The following is a 24,193-nucleotide window of genomic DNA, read 5'->3' as shown; positions in this document are numbered from 1 at the left end:
CCTTGGGCAAGTCACCACTCTAAGCTTCAGTGTCTTCAATTTGTAAATAGTGGCTAACAATACCTCACAAAATGACTGTGATATCAGATGAGATCATGTACCCTGAAAGGGTTTTCTCTAAATATATAGTTAAAATTACTAATATAAGTTGCTGCCCCCCTTAGAAAGCCCCCAAGCAACACACACACACACACACACACACCCCACAACCTCTTTTGAAAGAAGTGGTAGATGTGATTGCTGAGATACCATCAGTAAGGAACCCTTCCTAGACTGTACAGAATGGAGAACAATGATAGGTGCTTTGAGACTGAAGAAAGGCAACTATCACCTCACTTTTCAAGAGGGGAAGAGAGTAGAGTCTATAAATGATAAGTTGGAGGGCTTGAGTGCTTCTTGATATAATTCTTACATTTACAGTATTATTGTATTGGGGAGGGGGAGAATACACATTTGTTGAGTACCTACTATTTACCAGCCACTAAATTCTGCCCTTTATAAATACTATCTCATTTTATCCTCCCAAGAATCCTGTGAGGTAGATGTTATTATGATTGCCATTTTACATTTGAGGAAACTGAGGCAGACAAAGGTTAATAAGTAAGTGACTTGCTCAGGATCACATAGTCTGAGGACAGATTTGAACTCAGCTCTTTCTGACTCCAGGTTGGGCACTCTGTCTACTGCACCACCTAGCTGCCTCTAGGATAATAGCTATCAGTTATACAGTGCTTTAAAGGTTTGCAAAGCACTGTTAGAAATATTAACTTGTTTTTATCCTCATAACAGCCCTGAGATGTAGGTGGTATTATTATCAACCCTATTCTATAGATGAGGAAACTGAGGCACTGAGAGGTTAAGCATCAGAGACTGGATTTGAACTCGGGTCTCCCTGACTCCAGATCTAGCACTCTTTTTATTGTACCACCATTAGTAGTAGTAGTAGTAGTAGTATTTTGGTGAGGCAATTGGGGTTAAGTGACTTGCCCAAGGTCACACAGCTAGTAAGTCTCAAGTGTCTGAGGCCAGATTTAAACTCAGGTCCTCCTGACTCCAGGGCCCGTGCTCTATCCTTTATCTATTCTTTACACGTTATAATAAATGTGCTTTATGTTCAGATGCTAATTAAGAGCTGATTCAAACACCACTAGGAAAGAGATGGAAATGAGCTAATGACAGCCGTTCCAAGATTAATCCAGATGAGGGCAAAACCAGAGCTATAGAGAGTTCCCCCAGGACTGAACCTAGTTTGACTGCCAACAGTAGAAAGGTCTAGCGCCTCACTGGACACTTGGTTATGTTAGATTACGTCAAATGATTTGTTTAAAAATAAAGATAAACAATGTCTATGGTATTACCCTAATCTACTGGCTTTCTTTATCTACTGGTCTAGTGACCCTGTCAAAAAGGGAGATGAAGCTACGTTTCAGATAATCTGTCCTTGTATGCATGTGGATTCTTTGTGAACACTGCTTCCACTTTCAGAGGTTCACTAACCATTCCTTTAATAATAAAGGTGGTGGGGCAGCTAGGTGGCACAGTGGATAGAGCACTGGCCTTGGAGTTGGGAGTATCTGAGTTCAAATCCAGCCTCAGACACTTAACACTTACTAGCTGTGTGACCCTGGGCAAGTCACTTAACCCCAATTGCCTCACTAAAAAAAAAAAATTAATAATAAAGGTGGTGTGGGGCTGGCACAGTGGATAAGGCACTGGTCTTGGATTCAGAAGGACCTGAGTTCAAATCTGGCCTCAGACACTTGACACTTACTAGCTGTGTGACCCTGGGCAAGTCACTTAACCCTCATTGCCCCACCCCCGCCCCCAAAAGAGTATCTTGAAGCCCAAAGTCTAGGAATTCAATCAATCAGTAAACATTTATTAAGCACCTACTACATGACAGGCACTGTGCTTGGCACCATGTATAGAAAAAAAGGCAAAAGACAGTCCCTGCCCTCAAAGAGCTTACAATCTAATGAGAGAGACAACATGCAAACAAAGATGTACAAATCCAACTACATACAGGATAAATAGGATGTAATTAACAGAAAGATCGTACTGGAATTAAGAGGGACTGGGAAAATTTTCCTTTAAAAAGGTGGGATTTTAATGGAGACTTAAAGGAAGCCAGGGATGTCAGTAATCGGAGCAGAAGAGGGAGAATATTCCAGGCATGAGGGATAGTCACAAACAGAGGCTTCACAGGTTTCTTCTGGGGAGGTTCCCTAGCTCTTTGTTGAGCGTGGTTAGGAGAGACCTCAGCTCAGCTTTCATGGATATGAAGTCACATATCTAGCCTTTAAATCCCCACCCCATGGCCAATCATTATAATTTCTTTATCATCTAGCTCTGTTTCTCTTCATCTCTCCCTTTATGTGATGGCTTTGCCCATTAGATTGTAACTTCTGAGTGCAGGGACCATCTTGGTTTTGCCCCCAGCAAAGTGCCTGGTACATAGTAATTACTTAACAAATGCTCTGACTATCTATCCATCTATCTGTCTGTCTGTCTGCCTGTCTAATCAGTCATCTATCTAATCTCCCTTCCTCCTCCTCTTCTCTTTTCTTCTCTCTCTTCTCTTCTTTTTCTTCTCTTCTCTCCTCTTCTCCTCTTTTCTTTTCTCTTTTCTCTCTTCCCTTCTCTCTCTTCTCTTCTCTTCTCTCCTCTTCTTTTCTCTTCTCTCTCTTCTCTTTTCTCTTCGCCTCTTCTCTCTTCTCCTCTTCTCTCTCTCAATCTTAGACACACACACACACACACACACACATACATCCCTTGAAGTATGGGCAAGCTTATAAACCCAGAGGAATGCTTCACCCCAGAAGGCAGAACCAAGATCAATGAGTAGAAATGGCTTAACCTAAAGTAAAGCTTCCTGACAATGAGAGTTGTCCCAGATGAAATGGGCTGCATTGAGAAGGAGTGGGTAACCCCTTCAAAGTCTTCAAGTAAAGGATCATTGACTTCTCTTCAGGATATTGTAGAGAGGGTTAGTTTTCAGATGGGGGTTGGATTAGACAGCCGCTGAGGTCCCTTCTAGCTTAAACATTCTGTGAGTTATCAGATGGCTTGGTTCCTCAGCCAAGAAACATGCTCATCCAGAGGAGCCCTAGGGTAAGGGGGCATCTGGATAAAGGAAGCTCTTTCTTCAAAAAGTCTCTTTGTGTCTTTCAACAGAAAGGTTATGAGGAGCTAGAATTTGAAGAAGGAGAAGGAGGAGGAGAAGGAGAAGGTGAAGGAGAAGAAGAAGGTGAAGGAGAAGGAGGAGAAGAACATAAAGAGGAAGAAAAGGGAGGTGAAGAGGAGAAGACAAAAGAATAAAAGGTCAGGATTTAACTCCAAACTAAAACAACCATCAGAATACTTTGCCCTAATGTGATACAATTAATTCTTTTTTTGTTTGTTTTCATTTTTATTCTCAGGTCTGAATTCTCTCCCTTCCATCAGCTCTTCTCCCACCCGCTGAGAAGGCAAGAAATACAATACCTATTATAAATATGAAGGCATGAAAAACATATTTCCACATCAGCTATGAATGTTATACAATTAAGCAGTGCCCCTATTTTAACAACGGGAACCCAAGAGAGGCAGAAGGCTTATGGGAGAGCTGGGTATGGGTCAGGAGACCTACCTGCCCTTCTCCCTTAGAAAGCCTGAATTTACATACTGGAGTTAGGCTGCAAGAGGAGCAACCCTTGACAAAAGTTGCAAAACTGCTCTTCTTAGCATAATAGGTCTCAAACTTTTTGGTTTCAGGACCCTTTGATTATTGAAGACCCCAGCCAAAGAGCTTTTGTTTATGTGGGTTATATCTATCAATATTGACCACACATGGGGGCAGCTAGATGGTGCAGTGGATGAAGCACCAGCCCTGAATTCAGGAGGACCTGAGTTCAAATCCAGCCTCAGACATTTGACACTTACTAGCTGTGTGACCCTGGGCAAGTCACTTAACTCTGCCTCAGTTTCCTTATCTATAAAATGAGCTGGAGAAGGAAATGGTGAACCCCTTCAGTATCTTTGCCAAGAAAATCCCAAATGGGATCATGAAAAGTTGGACAGGACTGAAACAACTGAACAACAAGAAAATGTGCCAAGCATTGTGCCAAGTGCTTTTTACAAATGTGATCTCATTTGATCCTCACAACAACCCTGGGAAATAGGTGCTATTATCACTCCCATTTCACAGTTGACAAACAGTGCAGACAGAGGTCAAGTGACTTATCCAGGATTACACAACTAGTATCTGAGGCCAGTTTTGAACTCAGGTCCTCATGATTCCAAGCCCAGCGCTTTATTCACTATGGTAGCACTTAGCTCCCTCCATCATTAGAATGGCCAGGTTTGTCTTCTAGTTCTAATACTGAATTTGTCACCTGAGGGTCGCTGGGAAAGCTTTTCCTTCCCTTGGGAGCAGGGACAATGAACTGGGTCCTCCTTTCTCTCCCCCGCAAAGAAGGCAGTTAACACTATGTGTATATGACACCATAGTCATATGCCAAGAGAGGATATAGACAAATGAAATCCACGAATCCCTTAAGGCCTTTTGAAGCAGCCTACTGTATTTGTATTATTTGCACTATTTCCTGGGCATGCTGCTTAATTGTATAACTGATGTGGAAATATTTTTGCATGACTTCGGTTATTGGTATATAAGGTGGGCGTAGTATCCCATTTAATCCACATAATAACCATGTGAGGTAGATGCTCTCGTCATCACCGTTTTACAGGAAACAGAGGCTGATAGAGTGGATTTTGCCTTGGTTGAACTCAGGTCTTTCTGATGCCAGGACCAACACTCTATCTACTATACCAGCAGCTACTACCATTCAGTAAATTTGTTATAACCTCTCCAAGCAAACTCCAAAGGACTTTCATGGCTAGGTGGTACCATGGTGCACAGAGCACTGGTCCTGGAATCAGGAAGATTTGAGTTCAAATCTGACCTCATCCTTACTAGCTGTGTGATCCTGGGCAAGTCACTTCACCTCTATTTGCCTCTGTTCCCTCAACTGCAAAATGGAAATAATAGCACCTACCTTGAAGGGCTAGTTTGAGGATTAAGTGGGATATGATATATAAAGTGCTATGCAAACCTGAGAGGGCTATAAAAATGTTAGCTATGGTGCAGTGGATAAAGCACCAGCCCTGGATTTAGGAAGACCTGAGTTCAAATCCAGTCTCAGACATTTAACACATACTAACTGTGTGACCCTGGGCAAGTCACTTAATCCTCATTGCCCCACAAAAAAAAAAATGAAAAAAAGAAAAAAGAAAAGAAAAAGAAAGTTCCCAAGGGAATCATGTCTTTTATCTATATCCTCTCATAATGGAATATTATCTGTAAAGATCTTAGCAAAATATGCCTGGTATGTACTAGGCACTTAACAAATGATGATGATGACGATCATTGTCACTATCATTATTATCATTAGCATTATTCCCTTCTCCCCCTACCCCAACCCTCCTTCACAATTCTTGTCTTCTTCTAGAAGTTTGTCCTGTTTTCATTTCCAGTCATTCTTGGGGGTTTAGGAGGCTTTTGTTATAACAGAGAATTTCATTGTGCTGTAATGGTATTTATGGAATGAGCACATGAGTGCTGATTCAGAGCCCTCCTGCCCACAAAAGAGAATAGAAAAGTATATATGTCATCTAAATGCAAGGTAATCTCACTATTAGCTAACACAGGACTAATACTATTAGCTTACACTACTGGCTAACACACAGTTTTTTTCTCCCCCATCTGCTTTGTCACCACCCAGTGCAACAGAAACCTGGTGATCGTTTTCGTCAAAAACCTCTGAGAAAATCAACACTGGTGTCTGTTCTGAGACAAGGAGCCTCATGGCAGGAGAAATAACAACCCCACCACTGTGGTGGGTGTGGAATGTGGCTTAGAATGCCGAGGCCCATCCAAGAGACTGGCATCTCCAGCAAGAATCTGCAAGAGGCATGCCACCCATCCACAGCCAGCCAGTCCAGATGGCCACCCAGCCTCATATTATTTATTCATGTACCCATTTTGTTTTTGTTTTTTGTTTTTCTCCCCTTTGGATCTTTTCCAGTTAACAGACAGAACTACTTTGTTTCCTACTCAACTACTGGTTTTTAGTCTTATGTGCCTGGATGACAGTTATACAAATATATATACTGTTGGAAGAATCTGGCCTATTTACTTTAGTGGGGGGGGGGGAGGCGGGGAACGTGGAAAAGGAATTAGACCTGGTCTCCTTGGCCTCTGAGAGCAGCATTTGAACCTGTGGGTGGAAATTATAGGAAGAAAGAATTCAGCTTATTAAGTGGAAGAACTTTCTCACAATTAGAATTATCCAAAAATGAAAAAAAAAAAAGAATTGTCCAGAAATGAAACAGACTATCTAGGGAGTTCCCCAACACTGGCAGAAGCAAGATTGTTGGGAATTGGCTCTTGTAGAAGGGATTTGTGCTTTTTGGTAGAGATTGGACCACATGGCCTTTGAGGTCCTTTCCATAGCTAAGATGATATAATTCTAAGATCCTGAGACTGACCTATTAGATAAGGATTTCCCTTAGGATCAGGAAGATCCCAGTCCAAGTCTTTCCTCTAACACTGGTTCTGTAACCCTAGCAAATCATTTAATCACTCAGGGCCTCAGGCACAGATCATGTTTGGATCTCACTGGTGAAGAAAGTTTTCTTAACAAGAATTCAATATAACAAAATCACGGGTCTGATGTACAAAAATTAAATTAAATTAAAAAGATACATCTGATGATTCCAATCAGAATAGTCCTAGTACTTTTGGATCCTAAAACAGAAATTTTTTCTATTCATTTCTTTATTTTAAAAGTTTGGCTGACATCTTTTGTTTTTACGTTGCATCATTTCTACCTGTCTGACCCTGAACAAGAAACCCAGGTACTTATTTCTGGATATTACCCCACCTATGTCCCTCCCCTTGTAACAAAGGAAAGTAATTGGGCGAAACAAATCAACACAGTAGACCTGTCTGATGGTATATACATCATTCTTTGTTTTTTAATTTTTTAGGCAGGGCAATGAGGATTAAGTGACTTGCCCAGGGTCACACAGCTAGTAAATGTCAAATGTCTGAGGCCAGATTTCAACTCAGGTCCTCCTGAGTCTAGGGCCAGTGCTTTATCCACTGTGCCACCTAGCTGCCCCCATATGCATCATTCTTTGCCCATAATCTCCCACCTCACCAATGAAACGAAGAAAGTACATTTCCTCAGGGGCTAAGATTGTTCATTCCAATCACAGAAAGTGAGCTTAGCCTTTCTTTGGTGTTCTTTTCATCAAAGCAGGTGTTTGAGAAGGGATTCTTTTACCTGTTAGTGGCAAAATAAATCTATTTTCAGAAATGAGGTTCACATAGATAATATTTGCCTTTGTGGAAAGAGAGGTAAAATCAATCTAACAGTTTTTCTCTGTTCTATATACTTTGGTCATATTCCCATACTTGCACTTCGGCAACATTTCCATTCAGAGAAGAGCTACATGAAGTGGTGGTGTTGCTGTTCAGTAGTTTCAGTTATGTCCAATTCTTCATGACCCCATTTTGGGTTTTCTTGGCAGAGAAACTAGAGTAGTTTGACACTTGCTTCTCCAGCTCATTTTGCAAATGAGGAAACTGAGGTAAACTCAGTTAAACTAAGTCACTGAGTTAAGTGACTTGCCAAGGGTCACACTAGTAAGTGTCTGAGCCCAGATTTGAACTTGGGTTTTCCTGATTCTAGGATTTGTACTCTATCTACTACATTACCTAGCTGCTCCTATGTGAGGTTATAACCCACAAAATACTGAGTAATTGAGTCAGGCAGGGTATTTCATTGGAGAGTGCACTGGGCCATTGTCCAGTAAGGAGACTCGGGTTCTCATTGTGGCTCAACTACTAATTAGTGGTGTGACCAAGACAAGTCACTTTCCCACTCTGGGCCTCATCTTCCTCATAAGTAAAATAAAGGACTTAGTCTAGATGCTCTCCTAGCTCTAAAAATAAATCATATATTCTCTCTTTCAGCTTTTCTATGATTCCATGGCCTCATAGAGCTGAGCTTAAAAATGAATACTTTATATTAGTGATACTAATAATAGCTAGCATTTATTATAGCAGTCTAAGGTACTAGATGGCCCAGTGGATAGAGCCCTGGGCTTAGAATCAGGAAGATTCATCTTTTTGAGTTCAAATCTGGCCTCAGACACTTACTAGCCATGTGACCTTGGGCAAGTCACTTAGCCCTGTTTGCCTCAGTTTCCTCTTCTGTAAAATGAGCTGGAGAAGGAAATGGCAAATCACTCCAGTATCTTTGCCAAGAAAATCCCACCTGAGGTTACCAAGAGTCAGACGTGAGGGAACAACCACATTTGCAGGGCACTTTACATATGATAAGTGATTTGATCCTCCCCACAACTCTGGAAGGTAGATGCTATCACATCCATTTTATACATGAGAAAACCAAGGTACAGAGAGGTAAGCGATTTGCCCAGGGTAGCACAGCTAGTAAGTGTCTGATGATGTGCAACCATGTTATTATGCATATACCCATAGTTCCTCACCTCACCAAAGAAAGGAAAGAGGTACATTTCCCAAAGGTTTTGAACTGGAGTCTTACCAACTCTAAGTCTTGCATAGTATCCTCTGTGCCACCTAGCCTTGGAGGTTGCTATCAACACTCCCTAAACTTCCTTTGTGAACCAGCAAGAACTTCCAGTTAGGGCAGCCACAATTGTGACTTCTGGGGTAGATTTTGTGGTCCACCCCCTAGTCCCTTAGGCCTCCAAATCCTGGAGGGGTTACTTGGGTTGTAGCTAAGCCTACTGTTCGCATTCTTCTTAAGAGAAAACAAAAAGGAAATTACTTTGTTAAGAATCTTATTTTTGGGCAGCTAGGTGGCGCAGTGGATAAGCACCAGCCCTGGAGTCAGGAGTACCTGACTTCAAATCCGGCCTCAGACACTTAACACTTACTAGCTGTGTGACCCTGGGCAAGTCACTTAACCCCAATTGCCTGACCTAAAAAAAAAAAAAAAGAATCTGATTTTTATTGATAACTTTTGGTATTTATATCACTTTCATTCATCAATGCCAGCTCAGATCATCATAAGAAAGCTGGTTGTTAAATTTTCAATGAGAACATTTATACCTTGGAAATCAGCTAATACTACAAATCATGACTTGATTTATTGTTTTGTTGGTTGTCCAGATTTAAGAAAGTAATGGAGAAAAATGCTAGCAATGCAAATTAGATTTACAAATGTGAGACTTGGTTGTTAAACATTTAGAACACCCTGCCTTCATTCTGAATATAACATCCCTCCACCACTGCTTATCCTTACCTTTACTCAGCAAGTTATCCTGTATGTAACAAATAAGAAAAGCAAAAGAGAAAAATAGCAATTGAGCAAAACCAACCAACATGACAATAGAGTCTGACAGGATATGCAATATTCTGCACTGATAGCCATCCACTCTAGCAAAAAAGAAAGGAAGGGGGACAGCTAGGTAGCGCAGTGGATAAAGCACCGGCCCTGGATTCAGGAGGACCTGAGTTCAAATCCAGTCTCAGACACTTAACACTTAGTAGCTATGTAACCCTGGGCAAGTCACTTAACCCCAATTGCCTCACAAAAAAAAAACAAAAACAAATAACAAAAACAAAAAAAGAGAGGTAGGTGTATTTTCTTAACTCTTCTCTGGAACCAACTTTGATTATTATAGTGATACAAATTTCAAGGGTTTTTTTTGTTTGTTTGTTCTTTCCATTTACATTATTATAGTCATAGAAAAAAACTAAAACTAAAAGGGGACAGCTAGGTGGCACAGTGGATAAAGCACTGGCCCCGGATTCAGGAGGACCTGAGTTCAAATCTGGCTTCAGACACTTGACACTTATTAGCTGTGTGACCCTGGGCAAGTCACTTAACCCTCATTGCCCTGTGCAAAAAAAAACCCCTACATTATTATAGTCATTGTGTACAGTGTTCCTGGTTCTGCTTAACTTCATTCTGCATCAGTTCATCTAAGTCTTCCCATACCCCTCTGAATTCTTCATTTTCATAATTTTCTTATGGTAGCATAATATTCCCTTATATTCATATGCTACTGTTTGTTTAGCCATTTGCAAGTGAATTCTTCATGTTCATAAATTCTTTTTTTTTTTTTTTTTTTTAGGGAGGCAATTGAGGTTAAGTGACTTGCCTAGGGTCACACAGCTAGTAAGTGTCAAGTGTCTGAGGCCGGATTTGAACTCAGGTACTCCTGACTCCAGGGCCGGTGCTCTATCCACTGCGCCATCTAGCTGCCCCGATGTTCATAAATTCTTAAGGCACAGTAATAGTTAACAAGGATTTATTACTATGGTGCCAGGCACTGTGCTAAGCTTGGTAATAGGATATTTGTTTAACTGTTCCCCAATGGATAGACAGTAAATTCCTTTTATTGACACAGGTAGTGTCCTGTTTCCAGTTTCCCATTGCATTCTTTAACACTGTAGAGGAAGGAAACAGGTATTCCCAGTCTAGCCAGCAGGTGGGACCTTCCTCCCACGAACACCACAAGGTTAAAGACTAAAATACTGTGGCTGTCATGCGGGATCTTGGTCCACCTCTAACCAGGTAGTATGATTTTAGGGAACGTGATTTCATTTAAGAAGAGTCCTCTTCTCCCTTCTCTCCAACCTGGTGTAGAATCATAGCCTTGGAGCTGGAAGGAATGTTAGAGATGATCTGGTTCAATCCCTCCATCCACCTACCCACCCACCCACCCCAACCCTGGCACATATACATCCCTCAGTTTACCAATGATAAGGAAAAGAGTCAAGTAACTCGGGCATCTTGGTGGTGCAGTAGATACAGCACTGACCTTAGAATCAGTCCAATCTAGCCTGACATACTTCTTAGCTGGTCAAGTCACTTGACCCTTTATGCAGCGGTTTCCTTATCTGTCAAATAAGCTGGAGAAGGAAATGGCAAACAAACCACTCCAGTATCTGCCCAAGAAAACCCCAAATGGGGTCACAAAGACTTGGACACAACTGAAAATGAATGAACAACAACATACCTCCTCCAAACTTACCAGCACTTGTTGAAGATGCCATCATTCCTGTTACTTGGGTTCAACTTTTTACTCTTTCCATTCCCTTAATCCAATTTCCAACTCATCTGTTTTACCCCCACAACATCTCCCTCACATGTGCCTCCTCCTCTCCACCCACGCTACCAATACATAATGCCCTAGTTCAGAACCTCATTATCTGTCGCCTGGACTACTGCAAAATTTTCCTAATTTGACTTTCATTAGTTATTTTGTTTTCAATCATGTCCGTGTAGGGACCAAATTTAATATGTGGAGAGTTAATTGGGTGGCTCGCCATAATATTGGGGTTCAGAAAATAATGAGGGACCTCTAGGTCCAAAACTTCCTCCCCTCCGAACTGCCTTTTTAGTTATTTCTCCCAAGTCAATAAGAAAGGAGCTTAACAGCCTCTTTTCCACAAACGGATCAGGCCTCAGTTTCTTCTTCTGCAAAATAAGGATAATAATAATAGCACCTACCTCCCAGGGTCATTGTTAGGATCAAGTGAGATAATAATTATAAAGTACTTCACATAGAGCCTGACATTGTAAGTAGGAGTTATAGAAATATTAGCTGCTATTATCATTATTATTATTTGCCCTCCTTCCCCCAAACCCTACCTGGGTCATGGCAGCTGGGAAAAAGAGGACAGTGAAACGTCCCTGATAATTGCCATTCTTGAACCACTCATAGATCATAGGGAGACCTGTGATTGCCCCCATACCACCTTGGAAGTTCCAGGGGAGGCCACATTCACACCAGGCAGCCACATGAGAACACTTCAGAGCAGTGATAGAGTTCCTTGTGCTGGATTTGAGTCTCTCTCTTTCCTCCTATTGCCCTCGAGATTCAATCTTTTCCCCACTTTCTTCACCATGTAGTGAATGGGCACACCTCTCTGCTCCTAAGTGAACTCTGGGCTACTGAGAAGGACCCCCTGGAACACCACCCACCTTGTATTTTGTGCTTCAGTCTGGGGCCCAGACTTTAATTCTGGACTCCAAGAACTGGGACACGCTCAGGTGGAGGGGTCCAGGTAGACCCGGTGAACCTTTCCCTTTGCCTTTTCATTATGTTAAATAATCCCAGGTCACCGAGTTAATAAACTGAATCTTATAAATGGGGTGAAGGCAGGAAATTTCCCAGAGGCAGAACAAGAACTCCCCAGTAGTTCAGAATGACATATATATATATATATACATACACACACACATACATATACATACACATATACATACACATACACATACACATACATATACATAATCTCCTATAGTACAAAGATTTTTCTTAACCTGAGGCCAGGGAACTTTTTTTTTTTTTGGTGAGGCAACTGGGGTTAAGTGACTTGTCCAGGGTCACACAGCTAGTATGCATCAAGTGTCTCAGGTCCTCCTGAATCCAGGACTGGTGCTCTATCCACTGAGCCACCTAGCTGCCCCCAGGGAACTTTTAAAAAATATATTTTGAGAGCTGCATTTCATTATAATTGATTTCCTAATCTATTATAATGAAATGCAGCTCTCAAAATACATTTTTGTAATTTTATGTATTTTAATATATATTAAAATACATTTTTGCTAATCTTATGTATTTTATTTTAGGCATTTAAAAACATTCTTCTGAGAAAGGCGCCATGGACTTCCCCAGCCTGCCATGACACAAAAAATAATTAAGAACCCTTTCTCTAGCATAAATTCAGAACCCAGTCAGCAAGCAGCGGGGCGCGGGTGTTACGCCCAGATCTTTGGCATGGTTGGTTTAACTGTGTTAGATTATGGTTGATTGTCTCTCTGTAGCCTCAGGGGAGATTATCACAGAACCTTAAGTCACCTGGGATACCCACCAAGCGTACACATAGCCTGCACCTGGGTCACATTTGTTTATGTGTTCAAGGAAAATAATTAAGCAAACTCAAACACTGTACTGTCTGACGGCATCTGCAACAACCTCACCCATAGTACCCCACCACCGTCTAAAGGAAGCAAAGAGTTACATTTTCTCAACTCTCCAGGGAGTAGGGGAAGCAAGTTTAGCCATATAAGTACATAAGGGTCAGTTTTATTTGCTCCTTTCCATTTACAATATTGTTGTCATCATGCATGTTGTTTTCTTGATTCTGCATACTTTGTTCAGCATCCTTCTAGAAACTTCCCCAAGTTTCTCTGAATTCTCCAAATTTACTCTTATTTATCCGATTTTGTGTTACCATTATCCAGTTTGTGGACATTATCTTACACTCTTTACTAAAACGCCCCTCAGCCCTGAAGCCCAAAGGTAAATAACTTCATATGAGTCTTCTGAACTTTCTTGGTCCCGGGAACTGGTCTGGCTACCTGGTTCAGAGATCAGCAGACCTAGAATTCTAATTACATGTCTCTTTCTAATAGTCACCCAGCATCTACCTCCCTCTGTCTTCCACTTCCTGTCTCCACATGTTTCAAATCATAAAAGTACATTTTCTAGGGCTTATTTTCAAGGAACAAAGGAGAATCTCTAGATCTAGAAATAATACGTTGTGCAAGGCATTATGCTAGATCTGGGGATAAAAAGGCAAAAAAATCTCCCAAACCAAACAGTCACTGACCTCAAGGAGCTTAAATTCCACTGGGAGAAATAGTAAATAAACAGAAAAAAATCGTTTCAGGAAGGACATCCTAGGGGCAGCTAGGTGGCACAGTGGATAAAGCACCAACTTTGGATTCAGGAGGACCTGAGTTCAAGTCCAGCCTCAGACACTTGACACTTACTAGCTGGGTGACCCTGGGCAAGTCACTTAACCCTCATTGATCCACAAAAAACAAAGACATCCTAAAGAAGGTGGTTTTAATCTTTTAAAATCTTTTACAGATTTCAAAGGTTAAATCTTTAACCTTTAAAAATAGTATCTTATGCTACCTATTTTTACAAGAAGAGTTTAAACTTTATTTAAACATATACTTTGAAGAACAAATTTAGTTTCTCCTGCTAGCCTATCAAACTTGGGAAATTAATACTTCAAAATTCCAACTTGGAAGCTTGTTGAAGACAGGAACTATTTCTTGTGTCACATTTTCTCAATGCATAGCACCAGCTCACTGGAAGAGAGAGAGCATTCCAGGCATGGGGGCCAGTCAGAGAAAATGACCAGAGCCAAAAGATGGAGTATTTTGTTCGTGGAACAGCCAGGAGAACAATGTCACTGGATGGAAGAATATGTGTTTGGGAGTAAGGTGTAAGACTAGAAAGGTAGAAGGGGCTTAAATTAAGAAGGGTTTTGAATTACCAAGAGAGCATTTTGTATTTGCTCCTGGAGGCAATAAGAAGTCACTGAAGTTTGAGTAGGGTGTGACAAGTCTGGATTTGGGCTTTGGGAAAATCACATTGATGTCTAAATGGAGGATGGATTGGAGTGGGGAGAGACTTGAAGTAGGCAGATCATCCAGCAACAGGCTATCGCAATAATCCAGGCGGGAGGCATTGAGGGTCTGCACCAGAGTGGTGGCACTGTCAAGATGAAAGAAGGGGGCATATTTGAGAAATGCTGCAAATCTACAGTCCTTGGCAACAGCTTGGATATGGGGTTGGGGAAGATATACAGGGGGATGAAAGATAGTGAAGAGTCCAAGATGACTCTTAGATTGTGAGCCTACAGGACTGGGAGGGTGGTGATGCCCTCTACAGTAATAGAGAAGGTAGAAGGGGGAAAGGATTAAGGAGGAAAGATAGTTCAATTTTGGACATATAAAGTTTAAGCTGTCAACTAGACATCCAGTTAAAGATATCTGAAAAGAAATTGGAGATGCAAGATTGGAAGTCAGTAAAATCTGGGGCAGGAAAGGTAGATTTGAGAATCATCCCTATAAAGATGGTGATTAAATCCATGAGAACTGATGATATCACTAAGTCAAGTAGTATGGAGGGAGAAGAGAAGAGGTCCCAGGACAGAACCATGTGGAACACTTAGGGTTAGAGGGCACAATCTGGGGGAGGAACCAGCAAAGGAGACAGAGAAAGGGTAGTCTGAGAGGTAGGAGGAGAACCAGGAAAACTGTCCTGAAAATTTAGCGAAAAGAAAGTATCAAGGAAGAGAGAGTGGTCAACAGTGTCAAAGGACATGGAGAGATCAAATTAGGATTGAGAAAAGACCATTGGATTTGCCGACTAAGTAATCATTAGGAACTTTAGAGAGAGCCATTTCAGTGGAATGATAAATTTGGAAACCAGATTATAAGGGGTTAAGAATGAAGTAAGTAGGGGGCAGCTAGGTGGTACAGTGGATAAAGCACTGGCCTTGGATTCAGGAGGACCTGAGTTCAAATCCAGCCTCAGACACTTGGCACTTACTAGCTGTGTGACCTTGGGCAAGTCACTTAGCCCCAATTGCCTCACCAAAAAAAAAAATAAGAATGAAGTAGACAGAAAGCAGAGGCATTTATTATAAATGGCATTTTCAAGTTTAGCTACAAAACGCAGAAGAGATATAAAACTATAGTTATCAGGGATGGAAGGATTAAGTAAAGGTTTGTTGTCAGGATAGAGCTGACAAGGACAAGTTTGTAGGCAGTAGGAAATAAGCCAGTAAAGAGAGTGAGATTGAAAATATATGAAAGAGTGAGGATAACAGAGGGGGCAATTGGAGAAGACGGGATGGAATGGGATCATTTGAACAAGGAAAGTGGTTAGCTTTGGTAAGGAGTAAGGCCACTTCATCATGTGAAACAGGTGAAGGAGAAGATAGTGGCAGAAGGCACTGAGTGATAGGAGATGAGAAAAAGGAGAGAAAAGCGAGTTCACAATGAATGGTCTCCTCAATATTTTCCTGTAAAATATAAGGCAAGTTTATCAGCTGAGAGAAGGGGGAGGTGGGAGCCATGGGAGATAGGAGGAAGGATGAGAAAGTTTGGAAGAATTGTTGTGGAGAGTAAAGTAGTGAATTAATAAGGGAGGTATAGTAGAATTGCCCAGCAGCAGTGAGAGCCCAATTGAGGTTATATAACATAAATTTGTAGTGAACCCAGTCAGAAAAGTCTACCTTCATTCAGCAGCACATATATAGAAGTGAAGGACATAAATAGTGGAATGAGTCCAACCAAAGCTGAGGCTTGACAGGGCATAATTGGTGGTATGATAAAGGGGCCAGGGATTCAAGAGATGAGGACGGTGTGGAGTTGAATTGGTTCACCAAGGAGTCAAGATGGGAAGAAGAAGAGAGAGTGGCTAGTGCAGAGGAGATGGCTTGGGAGAGAATCGAGGAGTCAAGGGATTGGAGGTCATGGTGTGGGTGAAGAGTAGTCTTATGTAAGGGAAGGCAGAGGTAGAGGTGAAAAGCCAATAGATGGTGGTGCATTCATGGGTAATGGGTGATAAATATGACCATCTTTGTATGTGCCAGAGGTTGGATAGAGGGAGGTGAGTAGGTTGAAGAACTGAGTAATTAGGGGTTTTTGAGGGAGAATATATATATATATATATATATATGTCCCCTAGTATGAGAACAGGAATTAGAAAGGAGAGAAAAACTGTGAGCCAGGCATTAAACTCATTGAGGAAATGACTTGGGGGGGCGAGTTCTGTAGACAACAGCTACCAGGATTTTGATTGGGGTGGGGCTGGGGGTAGACATGAATAGTATGTACATAGTATGAACCTCTTCCAAAGGAAGAGAAGTTAAAAAACAAAAAAACAAAAAAACAAAGGAAGAGACATTAGTGAGTAATGGTGGAAGAGGAAGGTCCACAAGTGGCATGGGGGGGACTAGGAGCATTCCAATAACCCTGCCTCAACCAGTGAGCTAAGGAGAATGAATTAAGGTACAGCCAGTGCTGGCAAGGGTGGCCTGGGAGACCGTGTCATTGCCGGGAAAGTTGAGGTTCAGTAAGAACTAGTAGATAAAAGATAAAAAGAGTGGGAGAGAAAAAGATTTAAGATGAAGGGGAGTTTGTTGCCTATGGAACAGGCATTCCAGAGGGCACAATGGAAAGGCTGGGGGGAGTTAGGAGGAAATTTTGGAGGGGGAGGGTTGAGGGTGGTAGAAATGAGTGATTGAATGATTTGGGGTGTGGAGTGGGATTTGGATGATCATCTAGAGGAGTTGAGAGTCACTGAAATTTGAAGTGTAAGGGGTGGGATAACTAGGTGGCACAGTGGATAGAGCACCAGCCCTGGATTCAGGAGGACCTGAGTTCAAATCTGGCTTGAGAAACTTAACAATTACTAGCTGTTTGACCTTGGGCAAGTCACTTAATCCCAATTGCCTCAAAAAAAAAATTTTGAAGAAAAAAGAATTTGAAGTGTAAAGAGCTAAAATTCTAGCTATACTGTCTAAAATATCTAATGAGTGGTCGCCAATAGATTATAAGCTTTAGCAAGAGTATTTAAGTGTTTAAATATTTATTAAAGAGCATTAGGATCATAGAGAAAGGTAAAAATCTAACTATTTCTAAGGGACCCCATCATTCGACCTGCCATAGCAAGGTCAGGAACCAAAAGGACCAATGCTTCCTTCCTCATCCCAGAAACCTCCCGTGAAACTGGGAACATCCCATCCACCCTCGCACACACAGCTCCAAGCTAATTGACTGGAAGCTTTAATAGACAGTACCCACGAGCAAATGTCGCTTCCTGACGCCAAGGAGAAGCCGCATGACTTGCCCTCAGAAACCTTCTCCTCATGGCAGAGCTTTCCTACGGTAACTCTCCAGCAGGTGGCATCACTCCAATCCTTACAGAAGGCTATGACCAAGTGTGAAAGTGTTCATCACTGAGTGGAGGGCACTACTCCTCTACCCTCAAATAATAGGTACAACAGGAGATGAGAAGCCTGAAGTCAAAGAGAGGGCTGCTCTCCTTTGCATTGTAGGTTCTCCATGTTCCAGTTGGGAGACTGAACCAGTAGCAGAAGCTGGAAGCTGCCTTGTGCGGGCACAGATGAAAGTTGGTACTTTGGGGCAGATTCCCTGGCCTGACTAGAGACATTGCACCCTGCAGGCACAAGGCACTGGCATGCAAGTGGGTGCAAGTGGTCTGAAGTCTTCTCACCCAAAGAAGCTGACTATGAAGCAGGAGCAGGAAGTCATAGACTCCAGATGGAAGATGCCAGGGCTGGCCCCTAACAGCCTTTCCTCAGGGGTCTTGCTGTGGCCAGCAGAAGGAAGGCTCAGGGCACTTGCACACACCTTCTGACTACTGACCTCCCTGACTTTAAGTCTCAATTAAAATTCCACCCACTATAGGAAACCATCTCCATCACTTCTTAATTAATTTTTTTTTGCAGGGCAATGAGGGTTAAGTGACTTGCCCAGGGTCACACAGCTAGTAAGTGTCAAGTGTCTGAGGCCGGATTTAACTCAGGTCCTCTTGAATCCAGGGCCTGTGCTTTATCCACTGTGTCACCTAGCTGCCCCAGCCCCTCTTTATTCTAACACCTTCCCTCAGTTAATTATTTCCTATTTATCCTGAATTTAGCTCATTTGATATTTATTTGTTTGCATATTGTCTCCCCCGGCAGATTATAAACCCCTTAGGGGCAGGGTCTGTCTTTTCCTCTTTTTGTATCTGGTGTGCTTAGCACAGTGCCTGGCACATAGTAGGCACTTAACAAATGTTTATGGATTGATTGTTGACTTGATTCTGAATTCTCCTTATTGTAAGATAATTTCCAGCTTAACTTCTGTTGAAAGTGAATTTCAAGGAGAACATAACTGGCTCCAATTTGTTCTGTATTCCATTTTGCTGTGTATGAACCCTTCATGAATTGCTGGATGAGATGCAACAACTTGTACTCTTCAGTGTCTTCTTTGCTCCCCTAATTGGTACAAAAATCCTCAATTGCTAAAGAAATAAAAGGCTTTCTGTCTTTGGGATGTCCCTCTTCTTTATCTAACCTGACAGGTAGTTCCCTTTGATTTAGTGAAACTAGCCATACTGACAAAGGCACATCCCATACCTCCTGCCGCTAATGATATACAGCCTCCTAAAAAGCAGACTGCTTTCTTTGTGCAACCAGCTGCACTATAATGAGCAACAATTTTTTTCTTTGTTTCATGTAATGTATGAATACACCTAGCCGAATTGTGAACGATGCATATTCCCATCCACTGCTAATGGGTGCGTGTTACACTCTGAGTGTCATAAAACCTATTTCTCTGATGTGTTTTGGCTTATTGGTATTAAATAGTTAAACAGATGAAAAAATTCATGCAACAACTGAGGGCTACTCTGGCCCTGGGAGTTCTCAAGCCACCAGCAGTAGCTGCCCCTTTCAGTTAGCACTTACAGCTTATAGAATTCACCCAAATCTAATTTGGGATTCACTTCTGATTAATTTTTCTGATGTGAGGGTCAGCCTCAGTAAATCAAGAAACCCTTGTTGGCAGGAAAGGCTTGTGAGGTTTCACTTCACGGTAAATACTTAGTTAATTGCAACAAGAACATTTCTTAATTGCTCACTTTACACAGATTACTGTGCTTGGCATTGGGGGAGTTATAAAGACCAAATAAGATGAGGTCTCCTGTCCTAGATAAGACACAAATAGTCACAATATGCAGTATTGCTTTAGTACACCATATATTCTGAAAGGTAGAGTGTGTATTAGCTAGAAAGCCAGCCTTGGAGTCAGGAAAATCTGACTGATAATCAAATCTCGCCCCTGACACATACTGGGTATATAACTCTGAAACAGTCATTTAACCTCTCTATGCTTCAAGTATTTCTCTAAGATGACATCAATGAAATTACAAGTACAAATTTTAAAAGCCAACTATATGGGGCAGCTGGGTGGCGCAGTGGATAGAGTACTGGCCCTGGATTCAGAAGGACCTGAGTTCAAATCCAGCCTCAGACACCTAACACTTATTAGCTGTATGACCCTGGGCAAGTCACTTAACCCCAATTGCCTCACCCCCCTCCCCAAAAACCACGCAACTATACACACACACTCACACAAAAGAACTGTGGAATGTGAGTGCAAATTGAAGCATACTGTGAGGAATATCACTCCTCAATAATTTCTGGAACTCAGTGTTGGTGATGTGTCAAAGGCTCATTTATTGTTATTCTCGAGAGAATGGGTCACTCCATGTCTAGCTGGTGGAGTGACTAGTCCCTAATGTGAATGGTCCCTCCTAATTTTCATCATTGGTCTGATTACTCAAGGGTTACAATCAACTCGCAAAAACTAGATAATCTGAATGCAGTATTTCTTAGCCAATGGGGGATGTGATACTGGGACAATTCTTCAATTCCTCCTTTATATGGACACAGCTCAGGAGCCGACCTAATTTCGGCCAGCTCAGGGTTTCTCTGAACCATGTGATTTTGTTTGCAGGAATGGGGGGGGAGGGGGTAGGAGGGGGAAGGTGAAGGAGAAGGAGAAGGAGACCTTTTTCCTCAAACTGGTCAGAAGGAGTGTAAATTGAATGGTGACTATTATATTCTTATTGAGAGGAGACCAATCCCCATTTCCTCACACATATTATTTTCACTTTATTTGTTATTTTGTTTTTGTTTTTGTTTTCATTCTCATGGTTTTCCCCTTTTGTTTTGATTCTTCTTTTACAACATGTCTAATGTGGAAATATGTTTAACATGATTGTACACATATAACCTATAATTAGACTGCTTGCTGTCTTGGGAAAGGAGAGAGGGAGACAAATCTGTTTTTGTTTGTTTGTTTTGGTGAGGCAATTGGGGTTAAGTGACTTGCCCAGGGTCACACAGCTAGTAAGTGTTAAGTGTCTGAGGCCGAATTTGAAGTCAGGTCCTCCTGACTCCAGGGCCGGTGCTCTATCCACTGTGCCACCTAGTTGCCCCCTGGGAGACAAATTTGGAACGCAAAATCTTATAAAAAACGAATGTTGAAAATTCTTTACATGTAATTGGAGAAAAAAAATACTATTAAGGAAAAAAAGCCTCCCAAAGATGAAATAATGGTTCATAGTTTTCCAGTAAGAAAGGAGCTCAGAAGCTAACCAGTCCACTACCCCCATTTTACAGATGAAGAAACTGAGGTCCAATGAGGTTAAGTGGTTTGCTCAAGGTTGCCCAAGGTAGTCAACATAAGAGGTTGGATTTGAATCTAGGTGAGGAGAAGGAGAAAGAAGATGATGATAGCTAGCATTTCTGTAGTGCTTTGAAATTTTCAGTGTACTTTACATATATTATTTCATTTGATCCCCACAATGACCCTGTGAGGTAGATGGTATTATTTTCCCTATTTTACAAATGGAAGAAACTGAGGCAGACAGAAGTCATGCCCATGGTTAGATAGCTAATAAGTATTTTTGGGAGGGTTGTTTTGTTTTGTTTTGTTTTTGATGAGGCAATTGGTGTTAAGTGACTTGCCCAGGGTCACACAGCTAGTAAGTGTCAAGTGTCTGAGGCCAGGAGCAGCTAGGTGGTGCAGGGGATGGAACACCGGCCCTGGAGTCAGGAGGACCTGAGTTCAGATCCGGCCTCAGACACTTAACACTTACTAGCTGTGTGACCCTGGGCAAGTCACTTAACCCCAATTGCCTCACTTAAAAAAAAAAAGTGTCTGAGGCCGGATTTGAACTCAGGTCCTCCTGAATCCAGGGCTGGTGCTCTATCCACTGCACCATCTGGCTGCCCCACTAATAAGTATTTAGGGCCAGATTTGAACTGAGAACTTTATGACTCTGTGTCTGGTGTTCTTTCCACTGCACCACCTACCTGTCTCAGGGAGGTCCTACAACTTCAGAGCCAATGAATCCTCTTCCCATTGCATGAATGGGAACTGCATTAATCCAAACAGAAAAACAAAAAGGATCTCTGCTCTCTGCCAAGTGAACCTGGGATCTGGGGTGACTCTAGTTAGGTTCTTTGCCAGTAAAGTGCAGGCCTTCGTAGATCCTACCAAAATAAAAAGATACTGAATACAATATTGCAATGGGTTGCATGCCTTGTTTAAGGACTGCCCCACCCCCCCCCCCAATTCAGAGGTTTGGAATTATCACTAGAGAACTGACAACCAGGAAATAAATGTTTTCAGTCCCAGATAGGTTTCCATTATTGTGAATAATATGTGTTGAGAAGTGGTCCCATGTATCCAAATTCTTACTATTTGAAATTGCAATTCTGTAAAATATGGTAGTTGGTGGTGCAGTGGATAGAATGCTGGACCTGGAGTCTGGAAGACTCATCTCCCTAACTTCAAATCTGGCCTCAAACAATTCCTAGCTGTGAGACCCTAAGCAAGTCACTTAACCCTGTTTGCCTCAGTTTCCTCATCTGTTAAATGCAGAAGAAAATGGCAAACCACTCCACTATTTTTGCCCAGAAAACTCCAAATGGGGTCACAAAAAGTCAGACAGAACCAAAAAATAACTGAAAAACAACAACAAAATGGAAATTGGTTCCAGCCCAATGAAAATGTGTAATTCTGTCTAACTTAAATAATGCTACTACTTCACAGGATTCATTATTTTCAGTAATCAGAACCTAAGGGTTCTCCCTCTCCCTTCTCCCCTCCCTAAGATAGCAAGCAATCTGATATGTTATATAGTACAATCATGTTAAAAATGTTTCCACATTAGTCATGTTGTGAAAGAAGAATCAGAAAAGGAAAAAACACAAGAAAGAAAACTAAAAAAAAGAAAACAATAAAGTTAAAATAGTTTGATTCAATCTGCATTCAGACTCCATTGTTCTTTTTCTGAACATAAAACACATTTTCCATTACGAGTCCTTTGGAATTGTCTTGGATCATTGTATTGCTGAGAAGAGCTATGTCTATCACAGTCGATCATCACATAATGTTGCTGTTACTGTGTACAATGTTCTGGTCCCGCTCACTTCACTCAGCATCAGTTCATGTAAGTTTTTCCAGGTTTTTCTGAAATCTGCCTGCTCATCATTTCTTACGGCACAAAAGTATTCCCTATATTCATACAGCACAACTTGTTCAGCCGTTCCCCAACTGATGGGCATCCCCACCTCAGTTTTCAATCCGTTGCCGATAAAGATTGTTTATAACATTCATTTTTGTAAGATTTTTGAATTCCAAATTTTTCTCCCTCCTCCCTCCCCAAGACAGCAACCAATCTGATCTAGGTTATACAGTCCAATCATGTTAAACATATTTCCACATTAGTCAGGTTGTGACAGAAGAATCAGAATAAAAGGGAGAAACCACAAGAAGAAAAAACAAAACAGTATGTTTCCATCTGTATACAGACTCCATCGTTCTTTCTCTGGATGTGGATAGCATTTTCCTTCGTGAGTCTTTTGGAATTGTCTTGGATCATTGTTTTGCCGAGAAGAGCTTAGTCTATCATGGGTGATGATCTTTCATTTATAAAGATGGCGCTACTAACCATCCAATAAGTAGGACTCATACTGGATCCTTTTCTTGTAAAAGGGATGTTTCTATTGCCCAATTTACATCCTATCAGCTGATCCTCCTTCTGACCAACAATAGTTGGAGAAAAGTTGATTGGAAGAATGACAAGGTTAGGTTGGAGGTATGGCCTTTGGGCATACTTATAGAGAGGAATCATAACTAATGTAGGACGACCAGGGCTTTGTCCAAGAGTGCAGACATGTCTCTTTCCTGGGCCATCACTATAACTATACTGTCAGAGTCCACCTCTGTTATTTCCCCTCCTCCTCACTGTGCCACTGAACCATCAGACATGCTACAGGGATATGGCCTGGATTCTAGAGAACCAGACAATTTCTTCTTCTTCTTCTTCAATTTCTTCTTCTTCTTCCTTTTAGCAGGGCAATGAGGGTTAAGTGACTTGCCCAGGATCACACAGCTAGTTAGTGTCAAGTGTCTGAGGCCAGATTTGAACTCAGGTCCTCCTGAATTCAGGGCTGTGCTTCATCCACTGTGCCACCTAGCTGCCCCCACCCCCACCCCAGACAATTTCTTCTTCATGGGACTCTTCCCCTCTCCTTCCTACATGGACTCCTCCTGGGACCTGAAGCAGCTGGAATGAATAATAATAGCAAAATTAAATGTCCTGGCCAGTCTTCTTCCAGGACTCACCCATATGTTGGCACTGGGGAAAGGGGGGGATGGCCTTCAGGTAGCAGAAGCAAGAACTTGAGCTCACTTATTCTTCATGATGGAGTCTAGTTTCTCCTTGATAATTTGATTTATTCCAAAAATAAGAC

General features: G+C 41.7%; 1 protein-coding gene across 1 annotated transcript in view; it reads left to right on the top strand.

Moving 5' to 3' along the window:
* The window catches only part of DNAI2 (dynein axonemal intermediate chain 2), a 91,005-nt gene that overhangs the window by 65,276 nt on the left and 1,536 nt on the right, over positions 1-24,193 (top strand). Inside the window, exon 13 of the mRNA XM_044003300.1 lies at positions 3,175-3,227. Coding sequence (XP_043859235.1) covers positions 3,175-3,227 — 53 coding nt within the window. The remainder of the gene's footprint in view (positions 1-3,174; positions 3,228-24,193) is intronic.

This window comes from Dromiciops gliroides, chromosome 4 (genome assembly GCF_019393635.1).
Source record: "Dromiciops gliroides isolate mDroGli1 chromosome 4, mDroGli1.pri, whole genome shotgun sequence".
Taxonomy (NCBI): domain Eukaryota; kingdom Metazoa; phylum Chordata; class Mammalia; order Microbiotheria; family Microbiotheriidae; genus Dromiciops; species Dromiciops gliroides.
Note: the sequence above shows the minus strand (reverse complement) of the source record. Positions and strands in the feature narration are given on the sequence as shown.